The sequence below is a fragment of the Anser cygnoides genome, chromosome 2 (genome assembly GCF_040182565.1).
Source record: "Anser cygnoides isolate HZ-2024a breed goose chromosome 2, Taihu_goose_T2T_genome, whole genome shotgun sequence".
NCBI classification, from domain to species: Eukaryota; Metazoa; Chordata; class Aves; order Anseriformes; family Anatidae; genus Anser; species Anser cygnoides.
In genome coordinates, this window is record NC_089874.1 from 7,049,454 (window position 1) to 7,069,371 (window position 19,918).

Consider the following 19,918-nt stretch of genomic DNA (forward strand, 5'->3'; position numbering starts at 1 on the left):
TAGCAGATTAATTTAACTGATAACCTACAGCTATCGTCCTTGTTACCATTTCACATTTCATGTATCCCATTTATTCAGGGATACGGACGGTTTTCAGGAATGTTTTGACTTACTGCAATATCTCCTTCTTGAAGTCTCATCCCTGCCAATGATGCTGAAAGCAGAAGTCAGAATAACAGAGAGAAAGTTACTCATATGACTTAATTTTAGCATGCCACTTGGCACATCATAGTACACTGCACTCACTGTCTCAAAGTAGAAAAAATGGGAATTATGTTCATGATAACCTTGGCCTATACGTTGCAAAAGAGGAGCCAAGAGTTTGGGTGAGAGAGTTATTTTTAACACTTAATCAAAACGCTCAAAACAAACAACTGCAGAACTACAGGATTCTCTGAAGTTTTGTATGTTCGAGTTTGAAATGCTGCGGACCCTTATTTAACAACACACTTTTTAGTACAAAGCCTCCCACCTGCATCAGACTACTCACATATTTATTGGACTAAACCGGACTCGAATTTCTAGAGGAAAAATTTGACTTTCAAGAAATTCAGAGCTTAATCATGCCCCATAATACACATGGGAAACATACCATGATGAAGCCTACATCTTTATTCAAACCTGAATATGCTACTTTTATATGGATAAGTATTTTATTTTCATATTCTTGAGAAAAGATGACTGCTCTGCACTGAAACAGTCATGAGGATTCCAAAAACTGATCCTAAATTAACACCTTTCCTTACACTGGGATATATCAGTCTGACAAAAGGACAGCTCTAATTCTTAGGGAAAGGCTCTTTGATTCAAAAGATACAACAGCAGGTTTTGAATTCACATTTCCTAAGTTAAAAATGGAAGTAATTCGTATTACAAATAGTTTATTCTCTTAGGTGGAGACAAACCAAAACCTAAAGTCACCTCTAATTACTAGGCTACGGGGAATTCATTTGCAGTACCCAGCTTATCCAAGATGCCTATACCTCAGAAGAGCCAGTGATGGATGGCTGTTGGAAAAAGCTATTAATGCTGATAAACATGATATTCTTTCGCTGTATAAGGGAGCATCTGAGAATTAATGAGATTGATCTAGAATTTCAGTACATGCATAATGATATTCACTGAATCTTATACATTTAATCATCTCACCTGGGTTGTCTCCTGTAAAGGCTACTACTTTACAGTCTGGACTAAACCCATATCGCTGAATATAATACAGAGAAATGGACCCCTAAGGAAAGAAATACGGAGTGAAAAAAAAATGCTTAAAAAATGGAAAATGATTTTGCAATGTATGATACAATTGGTTGTAACGTAGAGCTGAAAAACCCTGGAGCAGCTGCAATAACCATTTCTGTATATTTAAGGCAGGAATATTTCATAGATTTTGAATCTTTTTTTTTTTTTGTCGGAGAACCTCATAGAAATATCCCAAGATTAGATTTTGAAATACATTAAGTAAATAGTAGCATTTTAGCTCTGGGTCACTCTGGAATTATTCACATCAAGTGATATAAACATATCCATCTATTTTGCACAGATACATGAATATTAATACATAAAAATTAGAAATTCAATGCAAACAAAAGAGGAAACAACATTAATATACATCACAACATTAAATGTGAAATAGGACATCTATTATTTTAGGGGTCAAGAACCGTATTCTTTTAAGCCACAGAGAAAACATAGGAGAAGAAAACTATCCTTAAAAAATACATGGACATTTATGCAGACTTTTGATTTGTTCCTCTTCATTACACATGATCAGCACAGGAATCATAAGTCAGCTACTTCACTAGCACTGAATTGAGAGGGATCAGGTGACAGATATCTACCCTGTTTTACACATGTACCACCTAAAGCAGTAGCTCTTTCTGTGCTGGACGGTAAGACTAAATTCATTTACACTAAGAGGTGCGGGCCTTGATTTCATCGTTCTGCTGCATGAAACGAGGAGCTCTAAACATCCCAAATGATTCAGGAAGATTAACTTATTAACTCTACAAACAGTATAAAACAAGGTCCCTGTTAAGCAACGCAAATGTTGGGTTCTGTTTCTGCAGTAATAAATACTGTGCATAGTTTTGCAGTCACCAGGTACTTGTGGGCATATGGGAAGTCGGAGGGAAGAACCCCAGTGATTCTTATCATTGCAGCATCTGCCAAAACCTTTATTTTCATAGCCCAGGGTGTGCGAGAACCCCAAGTGATCCATGGTGAAAACTATGGCAGATACAAGGTACCAGTTTTCAAAAATGTCCATTTCTGCTCTGGCATATGCATCTGGAATATCAACTAGCATAACTCTCAGGGTAATTGTACATGCATGCACACACACACACACAAATATACTCTAAGAAAGTACCATCAGCAGGACTCTCAGCACAAAGCCCTATTTCTTCCAGTAAGTTTGTGGTTGTTTTTTTTTTTTTTTAACTCTTCAAGACGGGCACATACCAGGACTGAATGGGATGGTACAGGGCTTCCCAGTTTCTCTTCCAACCCTGGTGCACAGGCATCAAGGCAGGACGCTGACCATACCTTTTCCCAAATCTGTAGCAGATTCATACCAGAACCTACAAGACACAGACCAAACCAAGAATCATAGATCGTTAAACACAAAACTAGAGTAAAGAAAACAAACAATATTGCATCAGAAAATTCCACCTTGTTACAGGTAACAGAAAGTTTACAGAAGTATATTTTACATTCAAATAGAACAGTTTCAGCTATTCTAAGCATAAAGGATACTGGTTATTCAACCTCTAGATAGCTTTCACCTGTAAAGTTATCAGAAGAGTCTTCCCCGATGCACAATGCACCAGACAAACCAGTTATACCCACATGAAAAGCAAAATAAAGAACACACACTTCCCCATCAACTCCCCCTCAACCTTTCCACCTTATACAGAGACTTCACTACAGCTACTAGAGGTGACGCAGCACTGTCACTTGCAGGTGTGCTGTGCTCATCTGAGACCTAAGCCTCTAATTTTGGGGCTAGCTGCGAGGATCAAGCTTTGAATATTAAAGTCGTGATTTTCAAAAATGCTGAACAACCCACCCGAACCCTGAAACACCTCCAAAGTCTAGATGCTGTGAACTAATTACCGGTTGCAGAAATTCAGATTTGGCCACCTAGGTCCACACCAGAACTATCACTGAATCTGAGGAAGAGCTGGGCATTTTCTGTTTCACTTCCCACTGCTTTTTTGTCACAGTCTCATTTGCGTTGTCCTGGTTTATAAAGTGAACTCAAGTTGGTTAGTGGCCAAATCTATGTAACTTCCTGAGCACTCCACATCCCTTGCTTGCATTTCTAAGATGCATTTAATTGCACATTTCATTAGACTTGAAAAATCCGTGCGCACTTCTGGTTAGTGCTGTTCAGGGACATATTAGTCTTACTCTGGATTAACAACATTTTCATTTCAAAGACTGTTTAGCCCGTGACTTATTTATCCCAGAAACACAGCCACGTTCTCAGCCGAGCACGGTGGAAAACTTCAAATTCACTTCAATTCAATACATCTTTAAACTCAGCGTAACACAAAGAAGGTGAGGCTGACCAACATGTAGAGTTTGTGGAGTACGGCTACGCTTGCAATGCTGGGACACAGAGGAAGAGAAGGGTCATAATTACATCTCAGCCAGCACATTACAAGGCTCTAGCAGAACTCTTATTCTCAACAAGAGCATAAGCCTGCCATATTCCCTGCACATACCCTACTGTTGGTTACACACGCACAAATAAGCTTACACTATCAATTCCCAGTAGCCTTTTTCACTTAATAATGAGTTTAATAATGTTTATTAACAAAATACCCATCTGTACAGTCGAATCCTAAGCACCAACAGCACGGTCTGGACCCAGTGCTTTGCACGGCGCTGTAAATAGAAAAAGTGTCGCACGCTCCAGCTGAGACACCAGAATAAACCAAGCCAAACAGCAGGAAATTTGGACTATACTTAGTAACACAGAAAATAGAATTACATTTATTAAATTCAATCAATCCCATTTCATGCAAATTAAACACTTAAATTATGCACTGGTAAATTTGGCCTGTGATGCGACAGCAGGAATTTGACAGAGCACAAAGCGTGCTTGCTCCCACAGGCAAAGGGTGCGTTTCCCTTTTCTGCTGCCAAAGTCACTACCAGCAACAGGAGAAGGAAAGATGGCAAGATTTAGTCCAGCTTTTCTCAATTCACTCTTACATCTAGCCACCCTCCTGCCTCGGTAAACTGTGTCCAGAATTGTTATCTGCACTTCCAAGACATGGAGCCTCTTCCCAAGCCTCTCCGGCTTAACGAGGCTTTCTATGAGAAAATATACGAAGCTAGAAAGTTTACTAGAAAAGAGCCTAATGTAAAAGGCCAAGAACACCTTAGCCAAATTAATCAGTGAGCAAGAGAGTCTTTAAATAAAGAGGAATTTCATTAGAAAAGGGTTAGCTGTTGTTTTTTCTTCTTTTTTTTGGTGGTTTTCCTTGTTTGTTTTCTTTTAAATCCTTCATCCCCACATCCTGCAAGCCTAGAGAAGCATTTAACCAGTGTCCTCCAATGTAATTCTGGAAGAATAGGCACAGCCTCCCATCTTTCCTCCTTAAACCAGGCAAAACACTAACCTTTGTAACTGAAAAGGTCTAAGCTTATATAGAAGCTGAAACAACACTTCAGTTTTATTGACTGGTAGATATAGTTGCAAAGAGACTTTAATATGCCCTGAGAAGAGAAAGATGAACTAATTTATCCCACCCTCAAAAACTCATTTAAAAGACGTGAAACAACTATTTTACAAGAACTACTCGTCTGTTGCCCTGGATTCATCCTATCCAGCTGCAGGCACGTGAATGAGAATCTCTAGTCAGCAGAAAACCAAGACCAGAGAGCTGAAAGCTCCCTGGAACTGCTTCTCTTTCTCCTTCAGTCACACAGGGAGCGATGCACAGTGAGTTCCTAACTCACACATGTCCGGTCATGCATGATCTATGCCGCTTCTAGAAGTTAGTAAAAAAAAAAAAAAATGGCTTAAGCACACCATTGTGAGTTTAACATAAAAATAAACAACAACCTTAGAACTAAGATCACAGGAAAAAAACAAAGGCAGTCTTTAGACTCGTCACTCCAACTAGGTACCCCATCAGCAACGAAGGTCAATAGCCAAGCCCATGGTCTAGTAAGGATTGAGGAAAGGATTAACACGTGGATGAGTAGGATTCAGTATTTCACTGCAAGCATCGCTGACTTCAAGTGACCAAGGAGCACAACTGGGACTTGCTAATATATACTGCTTATACAAAAATATAATTATTTCAAGACTGGAAAAAAAAAATCATTACAAAGACCAAAAGACACTGACTAACTGGCTTTATCAATCAGCAAGCTGAAGATCAATATTTGCATCCATTTAGAAATGGGTAAGTGCATCTATATTACAGCATTCTGGATTGCCTTTTCAGTGAGCAGTGCAGCTCTGCTGACACCAAACAAGCTACAGAAGGAGTAAATTCAGCCCAACAGGCTTCCTTCTGCAAAGGCTTCAGTTCAAAACAGCCTTAGTTGAGACAACAACAGAAACAAATATGCTAAGCTATGATTTGCCTAAGGCTCTTGGAAAATCATTTCAAAAGATAAAGCTTCTCTAGGTCAAGAGCTGAATAGCTGTTCTTTAAGGCGTCTTCTAAAAGAAACAATGCCTCGAGTGTTCGAGTTATTTAGGTCCCAGATGTATCTTACTTTTACCACCTGCACAATATAAATGAAAATCATTCTTCGTTCCACCAGAACGTAATTTGATTTTTTTTTTTTTTAAATCAATCACACAAGGTGCTCAGCCATTCATAAGCAGTGGTTTGAACCTTGCAATATTGGACCTTTAAGAAGAAAAATTCCTGAAACTGAGTAGCACATTTCCTACAACAACCCGCAAATTTAAAGAGAGAAGTTATTGTGTAGAGCTAAACAATTTGACAGGGTCTTTTAAAGACGATATGACCTGAAGTTAAACCTACAGAAATGAAGAATAGGTCTATTATCTGAGTATTATTTTGAGATGCATTTCAAACTACAATATACAGGTGCAACGTAAAAGATCAAGTGAATTGCAAGAAATCATATATGACAAGAAAACAGGTTTTTAAGATGGATCCAAAAAACTATTGCATGCATTATAATTACATTTTATTACTGGAATTAGAATTCGCTCTCATTATGTTAACAGAAGAAAAGAACGTACAAGACAAAATATAGCTTACAACACTGAAAAATCTGTTGTCTTGTAAAAAGAACTGTAACATCCTGCTTAGTTCCCTTATCTTTTTTCACACAAAAATTTAATAATCTTACATGCTCTGAACAGCAGATAACATTGATTCAAGTTATGTAAATAGCCAGAGGTGTAACAGAACAGGCTCGCCTTAGAGCTGTTTGAAAAATGCAACACATTTTCTATGAAAGTTTTCCAACGAAGCAAACTTTTGTTTTGTTTATAGTTTAAAATGTTTTGGTTTCCAACCAAACTGAAATGATCATGTTCCAAAACAGAAGAAGCACAGATCTCCCTCACTCGCTTCCAACTAGAAAAGTCAGAGATAGCATTACCAAAAAAAAAAAAAAAGGATTTATTATTTGCTTGTGTTTTAAACAAAATTTGAATTAAAATAAACACTCCCTGAAAAAATATCAACAACCAACATATTTCTTTGTCAGAAAAAAGGATCTTGGAGCTCTCACCATCTCTATTTGAAATACAGTACATAGAGCTAGTTCTGTAGGTTGGTGAGTGGCCGAAATGCTCAGCACTTGGGCCCACTGAGGAGCAAAGTGCAACTCTCAACAGGTATTGTGGGCAATAATTCATAAAAAAAAAATAAAATTTAGTTGTGAAAATACATGGCTAACAGAACAAGACCAGAAGACAAATGTAATAATCTCACAATTGCTGCAAAATAAGCGTGGATTGCCTTGCAATTTTTAAGGTCTCAAATATAAATGGGAAATCTAGTATTGAATAAGTTGTCCATTACCTAAAATTGAGGTGTCTTGCCTTTTCCTGTGAGCTTTGATGGAACAATGAAGGAGAAAAAATAAGATCGTCTTCAGACATGGGTGTCAACTATGGCTCTATAATGCAAAATTTCCTTAGAGAGCCTTGTTATCTAACCTTTCAGCTCTGAAATATATCTCCTCTTATTTTCAGAGAAGGAATCAAAAATGCTATTTAGATATAACAGCACAGCTCCCAGGAAGAAGGTATCCCTCATAAAGGCTGTTTAAATTTGCCATTTAAAAGCTGGATAGCTGAGATAACACACAACAGAAAAGAGAGACACGTGTCTGGTCACTTTTTGGTCTTTGTTATGATGAATGAAGAGATAAAAAAAAAGGTTAGATTTTATTCTTTTTAACTGAGCTTGCTTGTTTGTTTGTGTTTTTTGTTGTTGTTGTTGTTTTTGCTTTGTTTTTTCTGGCTTGGCTTTGCTTATCCTGTCAAAATGAACCAGCAGAAATTTCTCTTACAGATCCTTACTCCAGTTAGGTGTGGGGGCGTGTGGAATAATCACAGTATACATCTTGTTTGCATCCTGTGCAACTCAGAGCTAAACCAGCAAAAACAAAGAATATCAGAACTATGAAGTCTACCTGGAAATCCACAACTTTTTCATGCTTTTAAATAGATATGTCAACATTCCTTTCACATCAGAAAGTAATGAAAAAGGTACACTTTCATTTAAGAACTTTTTCTCTGGATCCATTTTATAGAAATTGGAATCATGGCATGCTGGGGATAAATAAGCAGAGCTGACAACACTATCAAGAGTAGCAACAAACCAAAAGGAATAACTTAGTTGAAAATCTAATATACTTGTAATTAAAGTTTAAAGATTGAAAATAAATGGCAGAGAGCCTGTCCCCCCCTTTTATGTAAGGTGGGGAGGGATAGAGAGGAAAATTTCCTTCTTGACTTGTCACTACCAGAAAAGCCCACACACTTACCATCACTGTAATCGATGGGCGCATAAGCTCCTAGGAAAAGGGAAGCTGCGAAACTACTAACCAAAGAGATTCTCTGAAAGGAAAAAAAAAAGAAGTGTGAGAGTGATTCCCATCAGTAGTCACTTCAAAGAAAATAAATAATTGGAAGCAGCAAATGTTAATAGATGCTTTATGTTAGACACAGAATGCACACAGAAATACACCTAGAAGGATTATTCAGTTTTATATTCCTGCCTAAGTAACGCAGCAGATATCAATCTAAAAGTAACCCCATGATAAAAGCTGTTAATAGCTCTGCTTTCTGAAACATGCAAAATATACCTAGTATATTAGCGTATTCTATGTTATCATGAATTAATTCACAACTGTGGTGTATCACAGGACCTCGTTTAAGGAAAAATACTCACCGAGAAAAAAACTGTGTGTGGATGACCGGGGAAATGCCCAGAAGACATGAATTGGTCAACCCTGGGTACAGGTCTGAGAGCTTTTCTAGTCACTCTGGCAAGGTTCTGATAGCACCTTTACGTGAGCTCTTACCTTCCTCCCACCTGTGACCTCCTCCCAGCTGAGACCCCAGCCCTCCCAGGAGTTAATCCTAGGAGCTGGTAATAACCAGCTCTGCACTAAACCACTGCCTGCAGCTCTGCCTCAGGATATGTTCCAACAATGCATGAAATCCAGCTGCAGGGCTCCTAGTACTGGCCCCTAAACGCCCTGGCCGTGTAATACAAAGCACTGATCCAACACGAACTCACCTCCATTTCAAGCCTGCTAGAGAAACTACCGAGTTAAGCAGCCAAGCTTTCTGCAGGATCAAGTATTGTATGTCCCCCAGAAGCTGGCATAAAAGCTGTCAAATTCCTTATTGTGTGCTCTAATTCAAAAGAAATATGATTGTCACCCAGTAACTAATGAGAATCAAATCTCTACTGGTGAAGTGAGCCTGCAGTGACAGGTTTTTGTATTAGCGATTATGAAACCACTGCTTCACACAGCATTCAGAGACAGACTATAGCCAGAGCTCTAAGAAGTGGTTACAATGGCCAGGAAACTTAATGATGCACTTGCTCTTCATGTGTCTCTCCCCAAGAATATGTCACATTGTGCTTAGATAACGAAGGCCTACCTTCTCTGGTGCCCCAATGGGCACTAGCTGCCTGAAACGGAAGGAAAAAGGATGAAGTTAAACTGTGAATCAGCCAGTTCAGCAAGCTGACCTAGAGGAGGAAAAACATCCACCTTCCACGTGCCACTCAGACTGCCAGGCTGCTAAGTGCTGCTTGAAGGTCCCCAAAAGCAACTCTGGCACTGAAATATTTGTGCTAGAACACAACTTCTTGCATATCCTTATTGCCAAAAGGTGCCATCAGTGCCAACCAGTCCTCAAAGTCTTAGCGTACTTAGTCTGACCAGTTCTCAGTTCCCAGGGACTTGCTCCCCACCCTGCCCCTGCTATTCATGCATCTTTCTCTAAACTTACTCTTAAACTTGTGAGCAGACTGTATTAGTGTTCTGTTTCGTCCCATCCCTTACTAGCATAAAGGTTACACAATGAAAAGAGAGAAAAAGAAATTTTTAAAAATGAAGCATTCTCCCCAGAAAACTTTGTAACCCATTTCCCCATGAAATTAAATGTTCCATGTAGAGGTGAGATTCTAAAAAACAGAAAAATTATGATCAATACTAACAAGAAACTGCAGTAATATAAAAACACAAGCCACCTGACTTCACAGGTCATGGGTGTTTTCTAACCACAGGGCAGGAGCCTTTCCTCATGTATATCATACCTGCATGGAGGTTTCACCTTGCTTCAAACCATTTTTGTCGCAGCTAGATGCAGACTTAAATTGAAACAATACAATTGCACATTGATTTCTAAAAATTAAAAATCAGAAGGAAACTACACAATGCAATTCATTTGTACTAACAGAATCAAAGTAGCTCCTCAAGGGAAAATCTATGAAAAAAAATCTAGAATTGACTGCAGTTTTTTTCCTATGCACATCTGCAGGGACGCCAGCTTTGTATGGCAGAGCAACCAGATTTCTGTATGCAGACAGACAATTCTGAGCGCTAAAATTTCAGTTGTGTGCTTAGTTACCCACTTGTATTTGAATTGCTGAACATACAACTTACTGCCACCCAAACGAAAGCCTGTTTTGAAAAACTTCTTCCACAAATGCAAGATTCAATGGAGCCTGCTGTGGTAAATATAACATTCAAAATGGAACTGATGCCCGATTATTATCCGCCTAATGACTACGAATATAACCAAAAAAAAAGCATTTTTTTATTTTAATTTTAAAAGCAAACACAAGAATAAAAATATTTTTAGCCAAAAAAAGTAATAATCTGACATCTGCACAAAATTCTTTTTAAAAGATTTTCAACTGTGATTTCCAATAAGTATATTGAAGTTGAGCCAACCTCAGTTTGCGTGTAGACCTCAGGATTCTGGCTGTAAATCTTTGCTATCTGGTTTCCTGTAAAACGCTGAGAAAGAAATGCAAATGCTTAGAAACACAAACCCTAAATGGAGTCAATAATCATTAACTCTGTGTAATGAGTTCAGTACATTGCACTTTGGATATTTAATTTGCCTGATGCATGATGAAAGTCAGTGCACAGCAGGCAATCTGCACTAAACAGGCTATAACACATAGTCTCATTATGAGAATTTTGCTCACCTTTTGAAAAAAAAAGCTTGTGAAAAAGCATTACTATCCATAATTTACACTTCAGAAATGACAGTTCAATGGAATGAATCATTCTTATTACATGCCCAGGAACCAACACTATTCAAATGCTGCCTTCGAATTCTTTAAAAGATTTAGGCTACCCAACCTATGCACCTCTCTGCGAGGAAGGTGAATGGAAGCAGGCAGCAAGTTTCATACTCAAAGAAGCAACTCCAGCAGAAGCTAATGGCAGTTTTAAGAATAATTATTTTTCATTCATATATTGTATCAAACAACAAAAATCTTCTAACACCGAACTTCTGAAACCTTAACCTTTGCTAAGTTAAAAATAAACTGTTAGTGGTATGCAAAGTCTGATTTCAAACACTGGCCTTACGATGATTCAAAAACAGAATCAGCAATTTAGGAGATTAGAGCCTTATTCTATTAAACCAACAGTAAGAGCAGCCAGGTGCCAAGATGCCTGGAGGGCAGCCCCGATCCCACTCAATGTCATAGTTAAAACAGAGGGAAGGGTTGGGAAGAGGAGATGAGTGACTGAGTACTCTCTGATAGGGTCCCGAACTTCCGAAACTCATTTCTCTCTTAGGTCGACAGCTACTTGTTAGCCTTTGAGGAACATTAAAAGGCTAATTCTTTTAACTACGGAAGTAAGCTAGAGCAGCTATCCCCAAACATTGAGTCATAACCCCAAGTAAGCCTGTAACACAAATTAAATTGTCATCTCAGTGGAAAATTGGCTGTACGGGAGCTCCCAGTGGAGAACTGGGCCCGGGGAACCACAGGCCAAGTGCTACAGCTCACTACAGTCACTGTTTCTACGCTGGTTCCTGCAGCAAAATTGCCAGTTTTGCCTAATTTCACCTTAAAATTACCATAGAATACGATTTCCACCTCTTCCTTTGTGAGGCTACTACAAAGCACAGTACTGTCGGAGGTTCTTCAAAAACACTGAATAAAATTATCTCTTTCATAGCTAATGCCTGCTCATTATCTGCTGTGGTACGACTTAACAGCAGAATTGTTTCCGTCACCCAGCTCTGCCGAGGACTTTCTTCTCACTGCTCCTCACCTCATAGGCTCGAGATCCAGTGATAGCCGCTAGGCGCTGTGCTCCTCCCACAGCCTTCTCCAGATTGCTGCACTGGGAAGCTGTGCTCGAATCCATCCAGATGGGGCTGTTACTGACAGCAAAACAAGCCTGGAACAAACAATATTCTTTATTAAGAACATCTGAGCTCTTAGAAGTCCCTGCTGGAACAATAACAATCCAGCAGACCTAGCTGTCAGCTCACAGTTCAGTGCTCTGAGGTGCCTTCTGTTCCCCTCTTGATAATTACAGGAAAACAGATACTGGACAGCACGTTGGTCAGCAGTGGAAAGCCTAACCCAACCTTCACACTCAAGGGAAGGAGCAGGCTCCACCTGCCAGTAATTCACACATGCCCTGCAGCAGGATGTGCTGTGGCAATGTATCAGTACACTCCTTTAGTAGCCAAAGCCCCAGGTCATTTTATACAAGTTTAGACCCATTTTTCAGAACGTCTCTTCAAATATTTAAGACTATCCAGAGCTGTTCTAAAAGATTTCTCTTCAGTGACTGGCATAACCAATGCAAGTGAGGCTTGCCATAAGCAATGCATGTGAGGCTTCGTACATCACCAGAGAGTATTTTAATTCCATTCCCAAGAGTTTTGCATAGATGAGATTATTTCCAAAAGTAATCATTTAAGAGATCGTTTACACGAATGCCTCCTTTTCAATATACAACTGTTGTTTCTGATCTTAGAATCACAGAACATCCTGAGTTGGGAGGGACCCACAAGGACCATCGAGTCCAACTCCTGGCTCCACACAGAACCACCCAAAAACCAGACCCTATGTCTGAGAGTGCTGTCCAAAAGCTTCTTGAACTCCTGCAGCTCAGTGCCGTGCCCACTGCCCTGGGCAGCCTGTCCCAGTGCCCGACCACCTCTGGGTGCAGAACCTTTCCCTAACCCCCAGCCTGACCCTCCCCTGTCCCAGCTCCATGCCGTTCCCTCGGGTCCTGTCGCTGTCCCCAGAGAGCAGAGCTCAGCGCCTGCCCCTCCGCTCCCCTCGTGAGGGAGCTGCAGGCCGCCATGAGGCCTCCCCTCAGCCTGCTCTGCTCTGGGCTGAGCAAACCCAGGGACCTCAGCCGCTCCTCACAAGTCTAGCACTCCAGACCCTTCAACATCTTTGTAGCCCTCCTTTGGACATTCTCTGATAGTTTTACATCCTTCTTATATTGTGACACACAAAACTGCACCCAGTACTCGAGGTGAAGCCACACAGCACAGAGTAGAGCGGGACAATCCCTTCCCTCCAGCAGCTAGCCATACTGTGCCTGATGCACCCCAAGGTACGGCTGGATACAGATCTTGAAGTAAGGAAGGTCAGGGACTTTGAAAGGAAAGCTGTTTTCTCCCTACTTCTCTTTTCAAACAAAACTCTGTCAAGTCTATATTCAAAACATACCAAACACAACAAAAATAGCATTGAGGTTCAACAATTTACTTGTTAGGAGGTTCTGTCCTCACAGCATTACACTTCCATTGTTTAAGGGGAAATGTAAATTGATTTTTTTTTTTTAATATTTTCTAAAGAAATCTCAGGCATTTCAAGGAAACTCAGGTGCAATAATATTCTTCATCGCAATTTTTTTGTTAATACAAATTAGAAAAAAATACTTACAGGTTGTTAACAAAAATATTATGTTTCCTAAAAGAACAAACAGGTTGTTACTCTGACATGAAAAGATTGTGGAATGCCCACTGACACCTGTAAGCTTTTAAAGCAGTACACACTGTCACTCAGGAGAACAGGAAATGTCAAAAGCCCTGGAGCTGAAGGAGTAACCTGTATATTTCCCTTCATGCTGCAGGGACACGCAACTCAGCTAAACATGAGGAAAGGTTGGCAATGAAAAAAGCAATGCCTAAGTATCAGAAAAACTGTAGCTCTCCCTTCAGAGCTTTTTTATGCACATTACCTTTAGTAACTGATGTAAAGGCAGTTCAGGTGATGCATTCTTTAAAATCTGGATGCTTCCTTTCTTCCAATACACACTCCCGTGTTGCTGTAGGAATGTACAGAAACCGAAGTTGGAGATGGCCTGTCAGGCTACAAAGTTCATACCCTGATCTGAATTTCAAGCTCTAAGGGACAGAGAACTCTCTCCAAACTAGGAGAAAAAAATGCACTTTTTCAAATCAAGTGTCCCATTAGAAGACAATTCAAGATTGAGCAAATCATATACTGAAACAGAAAACACAGGAGTTAATACAATAATGACCTTGAATTATACCAACTACACCAATGAAACTAGATGTACACAAAGAAAACCAAGCCCATAGTTCTTGACCCACAGCTTCATCCAGATTGCTTCAACATCTCTCTTCTGGTTCTTCTGACAATTGAAACCTGTTTGCCCCGTCTTCTGGGGCAAAAACTGGCACATCAGTGCACCTCTGCTGTCTGATCTGCAGCACAGAAACAAGGTTCTTAACAGAGAAAAGGGAGAGAGACGATGTGTGTTGGCACGTGACAGCTAAGTGAAATCTGTTCTACCTGAAAGAATCTGAATACAGCACCAAGTTGATACCCCAACTTGTTGAATTAAGAGGAAAACAAAGGGAATGCTGGTAGTCTGGAAAAAAAACCTTCCTACCTTCACTTGAGTGAGTTGGGGTTGCCTGGCAGTCCCTAACTTCTGTTCCACTGAGGAATTCTTAACAGGGCCTTGATACAAACTATGACTTTCAGACATGTTGCTCAGACTTTCAACTGAAAGCAATGAAACATGGAGATTAAAGCAAAAATTTTGATTAATTAGCCCTAGATATATCAAGATGATTAACTAAACCTCATGCATCACAATCAGCTATCATTTCGGTGCTGTCCTTACCCTGAATATAATTTTTAAGTCTGTAAATGGAATAAAGGACTTCCTTATCTCACCACAGTACTAGGAGACTGGAGAACCAACTTAGTATCAGAATGGGTTTTATAAACCTCAAAAAATGTACTTAAAGGATAAGAAATGGCCAAGCAGCATATTTGTCCTCTTTGCATCAAAGACTATCATAATTTGTTTTCTTTTGTTCCTAGGCAGATCTCCATCCTAGCCAACAAAAACAGTGCTCAACAGGACTTTACTATGCCTTCAGCAATGTCAGCTAGTCACTGTTTTTCTACCCTATTTCCACTGCACCTGGATAAAGTGAAATTCAAAATGACCCCAGTCATTTCAGAATCTACACGTATAAAGAATTTAAGCAACAGGAGAACAACTAGTTATGCACTATACTGATCTAAACTATTACTATGTAAACCTCATCCTCCCCTCTTACTACCTGCTATAGATTGCTTTGAATGCTTCAGGTTTTAGGCTACCTTGAGTAACGTGTCTTTTAATGGATGCTTACACAGAAGCTTTGATCTTACTTGATGTCTTTAAGGTCTTCTGCAATACAACTATTTAAAATTTATCAGTATACCTTGTATTATATTGAAGAAATACAGTAAGATGGATTTATTTCTTTATAAACTAACCTGGCCAGCACCAGACAAAGCTCTGACTTGAGCGAAGTTAAAGCCCGAAGATTTCATCTTTTCTAAAATCATATCCAGAGCCTACAAGAACAAACAAAATCAAGAATGACTGTAACGAGCTACCAAATTATGCATACTCACAATCCTTGGAATTAAAGAGTAAATTCATGTCATCACTGATAAGAGTTCATTGGCAGATAATGAAAAATTAGCTAATGACTATGGACTTTTCAAGAAGCTGCATAAATTAATTTACTAAGTAAGAGTCCATAAAAGAAAAGTTGAATCACACAAAGGAGGAAAAAAAAATCTTTAAACAAGCTCAATCACAAAGAATCATTCTTTGAAACCTAAACAAGCGGCAAGATTTAAAGAATTCCAATTCATTAAAAAACATCTATTAAGAGTGCCAGACACAAGACATGATTATCTTTGTCTGTTCTTACTTTTGGAAATCTATGAAATCTTTAATGGTGTGCACCCTGCACCCCATTCCACAAGATGCTAGGAATCCTCAATACTGCTGACTGTCGTGTCTGCTGAAAACTCAGGACCTCTTTAATTCAAGTGAATTTTTGCACTTTAAGCCCCTAGGTTACTTTTGTTCTTGCCACATTTTACTGGATTTTAAAACCAAAAAGTAATCTATCTTTATATAGTCCCATTCGGATCAGCATTTGCCAGACTTTCTTGACAAATGGACCACTGTAAGGCTTCAGAACTTCCCAAGAAACCATATTCCTTTATCATATACCTATATCATCATATTATTAATTTAATAAATACAGCTGTTCCTGTTTATTACGGTTCAAAAGACCAACTGCGAACAATTTACCAAATCTTTATGGATCATCAGACAGAACTACAGTGGAACACCAACTGGGGATTCCATGACCTTTTAGATGTCTTAACTATTCAAATCATGCTAGTAAAACAGATTGACGTAGCACCATGTGAGAGCAAGGGTTGCAGAATCTGCACAGAGGCAAAAAAGGCCTGCTTTTAAAACAGAAGAGAATGTTATCTGTATTTCAAAATAAACAGCAGTCAAAGTGACTGGGAATTACTGAATAAATTGCTCTTTAAACACCTGCCATTTGAGAAATCAATTTGTTAGCACAGCTTATTCTAAAAAGATAGTGCGAGTAACCTGGATGCTGCAAAAAAACAGAATTAAGCTAGGCAAAGCTACAGTGGTCCATTTTGCATATGAAACAGGAAGATGGAGGGAAAAAAAAGAAAAAAAATGGCATTTTAAAAATAGGGGAAATCCAGGAAAGGATTTTTCATGCATATAATGCTATAAATAGCAGAGAGTGAAAAAAGAAACAAAGAAACGAAATATTATGCATAACCAAAGTGGAAGTTGTTTACATTAACATCTGCATCCCAAAGACATAGAATAGCACTTTAAAAAGCAAAAAATAAGCAAAAGGACTGCAATGATTTTAATGATGAATTTCACTGTTGTTCGCAATACATATCCATTTCAATAAGAGCAAGGAAGAAGTTGAACCATACACTACAGATACTTCCAAAAGGCTGACAATAAAGCTCGTTCATACCTTGACCCACATTAGCACAGGAGAAGTGACTGTCAGCCTGTCACTGTGAACATAGGCTCCACCTTGAGTCCTACAGAAAAATGGTATTTTCTCTTGGTAAATTCAGTCACTTTTCCCCACCAAGCAAAGTTCTTTAAGTTTAGTAATAACCAAGGAGAGCTTGCAATGTTTTTTGTTTTTTTTTTGTTAGGAGCAAAGATAAGATCGGTGTTTGAAACCTTAAAAACTAAAAGCCAGCTCCTAGGAAATGGCATTAGAGACGTTTGACTCAATTGCAAAGAAAACAAATTGGAAGGAAGGGCTGTGGTCCCGAAGTAAGACCTGTGACAGACTCCAGTGCTGACGCTGCTCATTGGCTCCATGCAAGTCACGGTTATCTCTAAGTTTCCTAACTGTCACCATTAGTGGCTTGAATCTAGAAGATGAAATTCAATTTTTGCTGTTAAACCATCAAGTAGATAAATGTATTTTATTGGCACTTGTGACTATGATGGAAGAAATCTGTAAATCTGTAAATTCTAGTCTATAAATTGAGTTTATACATCTTAATGTGCCATTTGGAGCCACTGAATTTGTCTCCAAATGCCTTTCAGAAGTTTCCCTCATGCAATTTATTTCCTGTTATCATAACATTCCATCCTGACATAAAGGCGGTGCTTACTTCTGTGTCCCAAAAAGAAACAGCCAAGTCCAAAAGTCTGAAGTTCCAAAAGAAAAAAATGTTGGTTAATTTACACCATGTTGGTTAATAATACTTCACGATGGGAGGGTCTTTTTATTTTCTATTGGGAGTTCTTGCCATGCTTACACACAAAGCAAGGCAAAAGGACATACTTCCATTGCCAAGTATGAAACACAAACACAGCATTAACTTTTTCCATGCCTCCACACATATCAAGAAGACCAAAGTAGGGAACAGCCCCTCATCCTAATCCCCAAAGTTTTACATTTTATTATCCAAGTAAAACATAAAAAAAACATACTTAAATTCTGGAAGGTCTTTATCAAAATGAACACTATCCTCATAAATGACTCTCAGATGTTCATCAATTGCAATGACTTTCAGCTAGAAGAAATAAAACAGGATATTAACAAAAACCATCTAGAACAATAACTAGAGAGTACTGATAATTCATTTATAATAATTCAATTCTCATAGATGAAATGGGAAGGAAGAAGTGGGGATCACCCCAATCCATGCAACTAACTGTAAGTATGGACACAATTTTACACAAAACAAGTTATTATGCGAGTTTACAGCACTGATGTACGCTTATCCAGCAACATGTGTATTTGCTTGCTACATTTTCTCCCTCCTTAATCACGCAAGAACCAGATGCTTTGCTAAAGATCACCAAGCAAGTTATATAGTTCCCAGTTTGCATCACAGTAACCAAGCTCTCCAAAGAGCACAGTATCTTAGGTTAAAGATGTCATGCGTTGTTGGTTCTGTTTTCTTAACAGCCTCATCTTACCAAGGAAACTAGCAGACATTCGGGATACCTTGAGGACCTTCCCTCCTGCCCAGAGTGTCTGAACTGCACTCTACCAGCCTGGCAAAGCTCAGAGGGCATTTCACAGCTTCATGCTTGGCTTCTGCAGCCTGTGCAGAGCTACATCCAAATCCCAATTCCATCAAGCCGAGCTTTCTTGCAAGCACTGACTAGAAGAGTACCACAAACTAGCTTTTCTCAAAGTCACCTGGCGCAGAAGAAAAGCGTTAACAGCCTCAAAGAAAAGCAAGAACGTCGTTCGCATCCTGCATGCGTTTTAACAAGGGAGAGTGCGAACTGCCGCTAAAGGAGCAGACTGAAAAAACCTACAAAGAGCGAGTCAACTCAAAGGAGCTCTATTCAAATAATAAAACCATCCCCATTTGGGGGCGGGCTACTTCAATTTTAGCCGTACTACTGTAGGGCCTCATTTATGCACTAGCACAACTCATTACCAGGCTGGTGCACGGAGCTAGCTTAAAAACGGCTCTGACCCACTGCGGTTTAATTGGCTTTCTGCTTGTGGTGCACCCCCTTCAAACACAGTTGATCAACCTAACGTGGGTAACCTGGATATGTCTTGTCAAGCTCCCAAACTTCAGCACAGCTGTAACGAAGTGATTTATGCCCGAGGAGGGGAGGGAAGAGGCCGCGGTACCTGCTGCGTGCTGAAATCCCAGCCCAGGAAGCAGGGGGCGGCCATGTCGCGGCCGGCGCGGGGGAAGCCCTCACAGGGCCGGCTGCTCGGGGCCCTTCCCCCGGCTTCCCGGAGCCCTCCCCCGGCTTCTCAGGGCCCTTCCCCCGGAAAGGAGCCGCCGGCCCGGCCCCGCTGTGGTGCCGTGGGTGGGGAAGGGCCTGCGGGCGGGCGGGTTAAAGGAGCTGGGCGAGGAGGAGCAGCCCCCTCGTCCCTCTCCAGCGCGAAGGGGTTTGTGAGAGAGTTGCGGCTGGGGAAGAGGCTCTCCGGAGCTGATCCCATGGCAGCTCGCTGGGCTTTGCTCAGCTCCACGGCTCGGCTGAACTGCCGGCGTTTGGAGGAGAAAACGCCGAAGCAGTCGCACGGCGATCGGCCTAAACTGAGGCACAACGAACAGGGCAAATCTGCGCCACAGCCCGAAGCAATCCACTGAATTTTAATATATCATGTGTACGGGTCTTGGTGTAGTATCGCACCCTGGGTTTGTGTAAAAACACACAAAATTCTGCTTGGTTTTAGGACTTTGCATTTCCTCCTATAGCAACGTGACAGAGGCGTTGCCTAATCAAAGGAGGGCTTATCTAAGAAATACTCCCATTCTGCAGTCCAGGCTGTATCTCAGCAGAGCCTTAACGAGGTTTTGCATGCCCAGGATCCTAAGCTGTTTTAAGAGTACAAATACTTAATTTGAAATGCCCTTTAAACTATAAAACATTACTACATTTTGTCATATACTGAACGTTTTGAAGATTCTGTAAGTATTCCCAATGATTTCTCAAAGGCCCAACTCCTTAAGCTTATGCTTCAAGGTTTCTAGTGATTATTGCAAAGAAAAACCTTTAAAAAAATAATACAGATTTAAATCTATAATGCAGCCGCCATTCTAATATA

The 19,918-nt window shown here is 39.9% G+C and overlaps 1 protein-coding gene across 10 annotated transcripts in view; it reads right to left on the bottom strand.

Annotated features, from left to right (window-relative positions):
- Positions 1-19,130, bottom strand: part of XYLB (xylulokinase) — a 93,669-nt gene extending 74,539 nt beyond the window's left edge. For 2 of the 10 annotated variants that reach the window (XM_048062335.2, XM_013182465.3), the window contains exons 1-11: positions 18,992-19,130; positions 17,824-17,906; positions 16,841-16,910; positions 15,276-15,356; positions 13,714-13,800; positions 11,776-11,904; positions 10,432-10,497; positions 8,002-8,074; positions 2,461-2,579; positions 1,150-1,231; positions 114-154 (exon numbers count right to left, since the gene is read on the bottom strand). In XM_048062335.2, coding sequence (XP_047918292.2) covers positions 114-154; positions 1,150-1,231; positions 2,461-2,579; positions 8,002-8,074; positions 10,432-10,497; positions 11,776-11,904; positions 13,714-13,800; positions 15,276-15,356; positions 16,841-16,910; positions 17,824-17,906; positions 18,992-19,036 — 876 coding nt within the window. In that variant the 5' untranslated portion in view covers positions 19,037-19,130. Of the gene's footprint in view, positions 1-113; positions 155-1,149; positions 1,232-2,460; positions 2,580-8,001; positions 8,075-9,130; positions 9,158-10,431; positions 10,498-11,775; positions 11,905-13,713; positions 13,801-14,391; positions 14,508-15,275; positions 15,357-16,840; positions 16,911-17,823; positions 17,907-18,315; positions 18,730-18,991 lie in introns of those variants that run through there. The other 8 variants (XR_007162709.2, XM_048062328.2, XM_048062326.2 and 5 more) reach the window with 8 other exon arrangements.
- Between the last annotated feature and the right edge of the window lie 788 nt (positions 19,131-19,918).